The sequence below is a fragment of the Vigna umbellata genome, chromosome 9, assembly GCF_029865625.1.
Source record: "Vigna umbellata cultivar VRB3 chromosome 9, Vumbellata_1.0, whole genome shotgun sequence".
NCBI lineage: Eukaryota > Viridiplantae > Streptophyta > Magnoliopsida > Fabales > Fabaceae > Vigna > Vigna umbellata.
Genome location: NC_142173.1, coordinates 25,066,468 through 25,075,961, shown reverse-complemented (window position 1 = coordinate 25,075,961; position 9,494 = coordinate 25,066,468). Strand labels below are relative to the sequence as shown.

The window sequence follows — 9,494 nt, the reverse complement described above, 5'->3', positions numbered from 1 at the left end:
AATGGATAAAACATTTAGCAGTAGATAAAGAAGCAATGGCAGAGAAAATACTCAAATCACACAGATAATAACTATGATAAAGAAGCTATGACGAGAACAAACAAATATAAAGAAGGAATTAATTGACATGGTTATCGGAAGCATTCAAACATGCGTGACCACATATAGCTTCACACATTCAAACAAATCAGCCTAAAATTATGTGTAACAACAAATATAGTTCCTAACTCCTTAGAAAAAGCGTTATGGTAAAACTTCAAATAGCTCAAAGAACAACCCCACGTTTACACTTAGATGGTGAACAGAAAGAAATACAGAGGTTTCCGAGTTAAATATAATATAAAAAGACAAGGAATACTTCGCTGAGAGGGATAGATACGAACATTTCAATAGAGTCAAGTCACAGCCAAAATCATAGGTCACCCCCACAATTTAGCCAGAAACGAACCCTGAATTAGTGGCCAAGATGACCCTCTTAAGGTCCCCAATTACAAGCTAATCTCAACCGCTACATTGTTCAAATACACAGCTATTAAAACCAGAAAATGTACTTATAAATGTTTACAAGAAACAGGGATCAGGTTCTGTTCACGGGTTCAAGCGCCTCAACAGTGACCACACTGTTTCCTCTAATTACCTGCAGAAAGGGGGTAAAATTATCAATTCAAAATCCAAGATCATAATCAGTTAACAACGATATCTTGATCAGCAATGTTTAAAAGAAGATGCAAAAGAACTCACCACCATCCCTATGTCAGTTTTCTCATTGCCATTCACTTCCACTGTGTTGTCAACAACTAAATTCATAAACTGATCAAAGCCACGGAGAGTACCAACAATCATGCGATTAGCATTCAGTTTAACTGCAAGAAAATACCGACCAATTAGTATAATCTATCACCCAATTGTAATACATCTTTCCAGATATGAGGCTCTTTAACTAATAAGTTTAGGTTTTCAATTTAGCACATATGGGCATATAATTGGACATACATCAGTCAAAATACAAGTAAAAATAAAAATAATAATAAAATATGCATGCCATAGACATCATATATATATATATATATATATTATATATATAATATTATATATATATATATATATATATATAAGAAAAACGATAGAGACAAAAACAAGTATACGTATTCCCTGATGAGTAAATATTTACGAATAAGTGACAAAGTAACCAATAAAGAAGTTCCCACAAACCCAGTTATAGAAGTAAATATAAGTGTAATGACACTCTGACTAACACAAACACTTGTCATGATTTTCGATGTAAGAAAAAAATCATTGTCAAAGAAACAATACAAAACTTGAAATATCAGACATTGAGAACTTAAGTTCTAAAGTAAAAAAAAAAAGTAGCTGAAACTACAACAGGACTAAAGCACATTTCATTCCACACAGTTGTTTCATATAATAAAACAAAACCGCTTAAGCTACAATAAATTCAACGCGAAAAATACAAAGATAGAGAAATTTGGAGTTTAACAATAAACCCTGAACCCTAAAACACAACACCGACACTCCAGCTCGAAATAAATCACGTGGTTCGATTTAGAAAACAAAACAAGCAAAGGTTAAGATACAGAATAAGAGAAGTAACATATAGAGAATCAGACTTACTCTGAAGCTTCTTGTCCATGTACCTGCCGCATCCTCGAACAAAAGACAATTGCAGATCAATTCGCAGTGAGTGTAGCGAAAATTGAGAAAATTAAAACGAAGAAAGTAAATGAAATTGAAGTAGAGAATGGAAGAAACGCTTACTTCTTCAAATCCGGTGGTTGCCCTGATCTGCTCATGGTGATGAGATGAAAGATAACAGTGGCAAAGAAAATTTGGTTCACTTCACGAATGTACCAAAACCAAAACCTAACTTCGGTTGCAATATTCCCTCTTCTTTGTACTTCGAAGCCGAGCGTGAAAATGAAACTTAATTGCAACAAGGCCCATGGATCTCTTATTGAAAAAATCACGGACCAAAATAAGGGGAAGCCCATTTCAATACTTAAGGCCCGTTTGTTTCATTTTCTTTAATGGGAAAATTTATTTTTAGAGTTAAGTAATGCAAAATATAAAATATTTTCAGTCAATTCTCAAAATATATTTTATTTTGGAAGTTCTGTTTGATTTTTACTTCTAAAATTAATCAAATTTACTTATCAAAATACTTAAAAGTCTTTTCTTTTCCGAATTCTAATTTACTAAAAGAATTAAATAAATGCACTCAAAATTTATTTTTCAAATAACATCATTTTTCTTTAGGAAATCCTCTAATAACAAAGTTTTACTATTAAATAAATAAGTACATAATTTGACGCAAAAAAAATGTATTTAATCAACTTAGTCAGTCATAGACTAAGTTAGTGATATTTTATGTACGATATTTTAGTTTAGAATTTTATTAGATGATATTTTAATTAAATGAAAAATAAAGTATATAATCGAACAATATGATATATTTTATGATTAATATGTAAATTACATTAATAGAGTAGAGAAAAATAAAGTAGTTTTGATATTAACATGTCTTCAAAACCCATGTGAGTGCAATCATCTTCATGGACAAACTTTTGACACAAAATATACTAGTGTACCTCTCACACACGTGTAGACACAATCACACAAATGTAGACAAACCTTTTATGGAGTTTCTCACTCTTATTTGTGCTCATAACACTTTTAGCTAAATTTAGTGTTCTCAACATATTCAACTATATTTCATATATCGAAGATGCTTAACTTAATTTAGTTAAAAGTATTATGAAAATAGTTTCATGCCTTAAACTTATTTAACTCGACTACAAAGCTTGATAATGTGTTTGAATAAATATCTTTAATAAGACATTTTACTTTTATTGAAAGTTTTGAAATATTTTATATCAAAATACATTGTTTAGAAAAAAAAATAATGAATTTAAATTATGAAAATTCATTAAAGTATTTTTACTAACTCATGTCAATTAAAATAATTATGGATAATATAAGTTAAAAATTGTAAGGACTTGGATTTGAGTCAGCAAAAAGGGGATGACAAGTGGCAAAAGATGAGAGGTTGAGTACTTTAAAATAAAATTACATTAGTTTTGAAACATTGATTTTTAACTCATTTCTCTTGTCTGAGAAACCATTCCTCTTCCTGCAAGCTCTCTCCTCCTCCTATATCTTCTCCCTTTCCATTCTTCACACTGAACCATTGAGTTCTCGATTAGGTGCCGCCCCAACGATCACAAAGTAGCGGGTCTTGCTCTTAGTCGATCCTTTTCTCTAATCAGAACCGGTAAGAAAACCCCCTTTCTCATGTGCCCTAGGGTTGTAAGCATGTGATTGAACTTGATGCATGCAACCCATTTCGTTTTCTTCCGTAATCTAGCTTCTATTTGGTTCTAAGATTCGTTTTCTATCATCAATTGATGATTTCTAGGTGATTCTAACATTTGGAGAGTGCAAGCAAGTGGTCTAGGGTTCCTACTTGAGCTTGGTTGTCTACACTAGAGGTAAGGGGAGCTAGTTCTATTCTTGATTTTACTGTGTGGAGTGAATGCATGATAAAATTTTGAAATGGTATGTTGTGGAAGCATGAACTTGGTTCTAGTAAACTTGAAATGCATGTATGGAAGTGTGTGTTATGTGATTTTGGTGATTGATGTCTATAAACTGTTTGGAATGACTTAGAATGATGGAATTGGGTATGTTGGAACTGTTTTGGCGTGAAAATTATGTGGTAGTACTGTTAGAAAGGAAATAAAGTGTCTTTAGGGTCAATTTTAGGCCATTTTAGAGGAAGTGAGGTAGGGATTTTGAGTAAATGAAGGCTGCAGTGTTCCTGGACTGTTCGGGCAGCCTGGACAAGTCCATTGTGACTTGTTAGAAGCATAACAGTAGTCGAAAACAGGTTCCAAGTAGTAGAATCAAATTTGGGTCCCTAAGTTGTTGAAGATAGTGTTTTGGAGCTGAAAGTGAACTTTAATCACTTAAAAATGGTAGTAGAAATGTTTAGAATCATTTGGATAAGTTTAATTAAGTCTAAAATGAGAATTAAGAGTCTAAGAAGTTGAGAAAAGTGGTTAGAAATGGTCAAGGGAGGTTCTGTTACCATTCTGCAGAATTCTGAGAATTCTGCAGAATTAAATTCTGCAGAATGCGCAAGCTGACCGTTCGTCCATGTCGGATTTGAACGCTCGGTCATGCCATGTGCTGAGTAGCGTTCGGTCATAATGTTTAGGCAATTAGCGTTCGTCCTTGTCTGGAGAGCGTTCGGTTTTAGGGGATGATATTAATAGCGTTCGGTCATTGGTTTAAATAACGATCGCTCAAGTTATGGTTTAGTAACGATCGCTCAGGTGTTGGTTAGTAGCGTTCGTTCATTCGCTGGTTTAGTAGCGTTCGTTCATTCGCTGGTTTAGTAGCGTTCGGTCAGGGGTTGAATTAGTAGCGAGCGTCCATAGGTAGTAGCGAGCGTTCATATTGGTGGCGTTCGGCCTTGGTTAAGTTGCGATTTTGAACGTTCGACCTTAAGTTTGTATTCTTAAGGTTGAATCTTAAGCGTCCGGTCTTGATATTGGTTAGTGATCGCTAGCGCTCGGTCTTCATGAGGTTTGATCGTTGAGCGTTCGTCCAAACAAAGTCCGCCCAAGGGCTTTTGGCGCTCGTCCAAGTAGTTCGTCCAATGGGTTAGGGCATTCGTCCAAACAGTGTCCGCCCAAGGGCTTTTGGCGCTCGTCCAAGTAGTGTTCGTCCAGTGGTGATATTTTCTGTTATGTTTTCTCTCATTCCAGTAAGTTATGTTATTTAAATATTTCGGTTACAATTTATGAATGCATCTTCATGTGATCCAGATTGGTTGAAAGTGTATGGTTATAAGTGGTTTATGATGTACATTGTTGATCCAAAAGGAATATTATGAGATTTAAAATGGTCGGATTGAATCGGAAATTTAGATCTCTCGGTGGGATCAGTTAGTGTATTGAATGAATGTAAGAGGCTTCCATATGGGGGGTTATCCCTAACACTCCAACGGTCTTTCATTCTCACTTAGAGAGGATTGACGCGTGTGGTGGGAGTAGTGGGAGGTCCTAGGGTAGACGCTATCACTGGAGGTCTATTCCGCGGTAACGGACTAGCCTTGTGTATGGTCGGGTGGAACCCCTCGGCAATGGCTTTGCAAAGCAGTAGAGGCCATCACAAGTGCACAACCCGCCCCAGCTCTACATACATTCTATGTCCGGACGTGTCTAGAGTCTTAACATGATAAGATGCTTGTCTTGATGAGTTTTATGAAATAAATGCTTATGTTTATGATGACTTATGTGTATGAATATTCTGGTAAATGCTAGATTGGTTGAAAATGAATTGTATGATTGTTTGAGACCTAGCTCACCCTTGCATTTGTATGTGTTGCATGTGTTTGCTTTCCCCCTTGCGATGATCATCCAATCCTTTGGATGTGAGCAGTAGGTGATGATGTACCTTTGGAGCAAGCTTTGGAAGTTGAGGAAGATCCAGCCCCTAGCGCTTAGGATTTCTTATAGCTCTTATTTTAAACAACTCTTTATTTTGAAAGACTCCTAGCCTTCATTTTTAGCATGATCTGTGTTTTGGAGAATTATGAACTTGTACTTAAGTTTTAAAACTTCCCAGCCAGACTTGGATAACTGTACTCCTTAATCCTATCTATTGTGTACTCTTAACTGCTTTCTATTATTATAATCGATACATTCTACATATATACATTACTATATATTTTGGGATGTCACAAAAATAATATCAATTTATATTAATTTATAAAAACTCGTATCATGTCAGTTGATTAAAACTCTTATCAACATCAATTGATTTTTTTTTGAAGTTTAATTTAAAAAAAATAGTGAATTTAGTCTCAGTGGACAAAAAACCACTAAATTAATATTTTTTTTATTAAATACTATTTAATACTAATATATTTTTTGTCAATATTTTAATTGAAATACTTTGTTTTTAAAAAATTAAAAATTTAATACTTTTGAATTACTTTATTCAAATAAAATATTTAAAGAATATTAAATTTAAACAAAATATTTGAATTGAAATTAATTTAAATTTTGTTTGAAGTTATAAAATCCTCTATCTGAACCTACAATGAATATCATTTTACCTCGCACACTGAGTATTTTGATTTATCCTCCTCTCGTGAACAAATATTTATAAACAAATTACTATATTTAAATATTCAAAAGATGAATTAAATAAAGACGACGGGTTTCATTAGTAAAGATATTGAGCGAGAACATCAAGATGTGCATACATACAGTATGTTAAATTATATACAAATACAAAAGATAAAGATCCTATTTTCAAATAAAAACATTTGAACCATGATCTCCAACCATATTTGATATAATTAGCATGGGATTGCGTTATATCAATTCAAGATAAGCATCCAACTTCACGAAAACGTTGAACTTCAGATGATTAAACACATTTTTTTTTCTCATGTCCTGATTGCATTAGTGGCTTATGAGAAAAGATTACGAAATATAACATTAATTAATATATTAATCCAATTCATAAATAAAGCAACTACAATTTAAAAATATCAAAATAAGGTTTATTAATTTTCATTTTAATTTTTACTTTATGTACTGTATGGCTCCAATGGTTAAGTAGTGATTGAATGTGACAATATTGATGTACATGACCAAACGGTTAGGAACAAAAATGTCCGGCCTTAAGTTAATAAACAGGTTTTTCTACAAGATTAAGGTAAATGGTAATTAGAGATAACTGGGTTGAGATTGAGCCGAGGTTAAGATTTCACTAATCTCAAGTCCATGTCAAAAACTATAAATATAGGTCACAGGTAAGAGGTAAGTGATTACACTGTACATTTATTACCATTATACTGAACTCTCCTACAGACAATTTGCTAACTTAAGTATGAAAGAAAGTTACACCTTCGTAAAACGAAGACAAGGACTAGACGAGCAGTTACTAGACAACATCTCAGAAAAAATTATATAGGTGTTTGAAGTGACTCAAACTCATACCCGAAACACTTTATATAAAATTTCTCATTAAAATATTTAAAAAAATGATACAAGAAACCATCAGTTCAAGAAGTAATTAAGAATTATAAATACCATAATCTAGTATTTTTAAATCCAGTTTGATTTTAGTTTATAAAAATAGATCCAATCGAGTTAACTAGTTAATTGAAAATGAATTGAATTTTACGGTGTGATTTATTGAATTGTCAAAAAGAACTCATTTTTTTTTTAAATCTAATATAATATGAAAATCAGCTAAAATTATTTACTTTTCACACAAAATAGATAATGTAGAGTTGTGGAGTTAAAAAAAACTGTTATTTTAGACATTAACTCAAACTTAACCTGCAAATTGATCTAACTTGACTATGGACTTGACGAATTGAATTCATTGGAATTCCCAAATTAAAACCTGACATTCTCTTTTTTGCCCGAAATGGTGCATTGGCCTATCGACCGACTATTTTTCTTATCTAAGAATAGGAAAGTTACGGTATATAACACCCGAAGACCCGAGTCTCCTTCTTTTAACGCCACACAAAGAGAATGCAGTACGAAAAATCAAGAATGAAGTACAATATCATCGATCGTTGTCAACACAAATTCGTGACATTGCCGGAGACAAATTCGTGTGTTACCTTCCACACACTTGTCTTTGTGTTAAGGCCTTTCACTTACTTAGTCAACCAATCTATTCTACAATAATATATTACTCTTGATTGGTTCAAGCCGTCTCCAACACTCTTCATTCTTCTCATTTTTTTCTCCTTTTAAATTGTCGCGTCCCCTTATTTTTTCCAAACTTCCGTACAGATCATACTGTTTGCTGTAAGAGTCTGGTTAGTTGGCGATACGCATTTTTATACTAAAATATAAATGCGATAATTGGGATGATTCCGCGCATATTCTTCATCGTGTTTTTCTTTGATGAATATAGCTTCATATATTAACCTATTCCATCTTTTTCCGATTATGACAAAATCATTCACTTATTTATTTCACCAACATTGAATTGGATTTATAAAGTTCTTGAAGTAAGCACTCCAAAGTCGATATCCATTATTGGAACATTATAAGTTAAACTATTTGTTCGTTGAATGGTCACTTATCTTTATTTGAATTGAGATTAAACGTGAAGGGCGATCTGGGTGTAGCCTGCACGTATTAATAAAAATATAAAATGCAAAAGAAGAATCTAAAAATTAAATAATTATAATAAAGCCATTTATATTTTTAAACAAAAATTGATGCGAATAATGGACCACTGATTATTACGCCTGCGGTATTATTATAATCTTGTATCGTTTTTCATATTACGAATGTCAGATGTTTGTTTAATTGAATGTCATGAATATATATATATATATATATATATCAGTTTTTTATAGCCATAATTAACCTATTGTTTGGCAACATTCAAAGGCCAACTAACTAACAAACACGTAAACTGAAACCACCCCAACTATGTTACGCTAATTAATGTGTTTACCGTGCCGTACACCAAGGATGTTATTGTTGGTGGTTTCAGAGTTAATTTAATTAAGTGGAAAAAATTGGACTATTAGTGTATTATAGTATTAACTACGACCCTCTTTTTTTAAATGATTAGGGTCATGCTTGGCCATGAGGTACTTCAAGATAACTGAAAGTTGGAATAAAAAAATGCGATTACTTTTCCACATTCAAAATATTGGACTGTCCTCTGTTCAAAGTATGAAACTACTCATTAGTTTCATTTTTTAAAAAAAATCTCTCTGTCTCTCTCTAATTACCGGTTATCTTACTCAAATTGAATCATATATATATATAAACCATCCCTTCAATTTGCTCAATAGCTAGTTCCTCTTCGTAGTTTTTTGACCTATCCTTCATCTTCCTTGAACATGTTAGGGAAAAAGATGGTATCTTTCAAGAAACTGGCAAAAAGGGTGAAGGGGGTAGGTGGATTTGAGCCTGATCCTTACCCTGCTCATCATGAGGGTTTGCTCAATAACTATGAAGAAAAATGTGTGACTAACTCACCCCCGACAGGGTTTTTTGCTCTTTATGTCGGAGAAGAGCGGCAAAGATACGTGGTTCCAACGCGCTACCTTTCTCACCCCTTGTTCAAGATGCTGCTGGAGAAGACTTACAATGAGTTTGGATTTTCGCAGAGGAATGGACTAGTAGTTCCATGCAGTGTTTCCACGTTTGAGGAGGTTCTGAATGCCATAGAATGCAACAACGGCAAGTTTGACTTGGGAAAGTTTTTTGCAGAGTTTGTTTGAATCGCATGAAACGCAGAGTCTCTTTTTTTTCAAGCTATAATGTATTATCACACGCACATGTAATGCACAACACTCCAGATAGGTATAGCTTTAACTTTAACTCTGCATGATGTTGTGTTGTTGCAACATTTTCAGATAGAATAGATCTGACTTAAAATAGTGATTCGATGAACTTTAATATTGGTTTATCTTC

The 9,494-nt window shown here is 33.2% G+C and overlaps 1 protein-coding gene and 1 pseudogene across 2 annotated transcripts; one reads left to right on the top strand and one right to left on the bottom strand.

The window, feature by feature from the left end:
- Positions 1-261: 261 nt before the first annotated feature.
- LOC148193035 (putative small nuclear ribonucleoprotein G) lies at positions 262-1,921 on the bottom strand. 2 transcript variants are annotated; one of them, XM_088098195.1, is made up of 4 exons: positions 1,777-1,921; positions 1,633-1,655; positions 742-863; positions 262-637 (listed from the first exon to the last, which is right to left on the bottom strand). In XM_088098195.1, exons 1-4 carry the CDS (start codon positions 1,809-1,811, stop codon positions 578-580), a joined length of 240 nt encoding a protein of 79 aa, XP_087954321.1. In that variant the 5' UTR covers positions 1,812-1,921; the 3' UTR covers positions 262-577. The 2 variants fall into 2 exon arrangements, with proteins under 2 accessions (XP_087954321.1, XP_087954322.1); XM_088098196.1 differs by having other exon boundaries at positions 1,633-1,665; positions 1,777-1,905.
- Positions 1,922-8,802: 6,881 nt separating this feature from the next.
- On the top strand, positions 8,803-9,494 carry LOC124832661 (auxin-responsive protein SAUR21 pseudogene; annotated as a pseudogene).

Coding starts and splice junctions, on each gene's coding strand:
- LOC148193035 (XM_088098195.1), bottom strand. CDS start 1,811: ATGAGCAGATCAGGGCAACCACCGGATTTGAAGAA. Junction 864..1,632: donor CATGGACAAGAAGCTTCAGA/GTAAGTCTGATT, acceptor ATTTTCTTGCAG/TTAAACTGAATGCTAATCGC. Junction 638..741: donor AAACTGACATAGGGATGGTG/GTGAGTTCTTTT, acceptor CCCTTTCTGCAG/GTAATTAGAGGAAACAGTGT.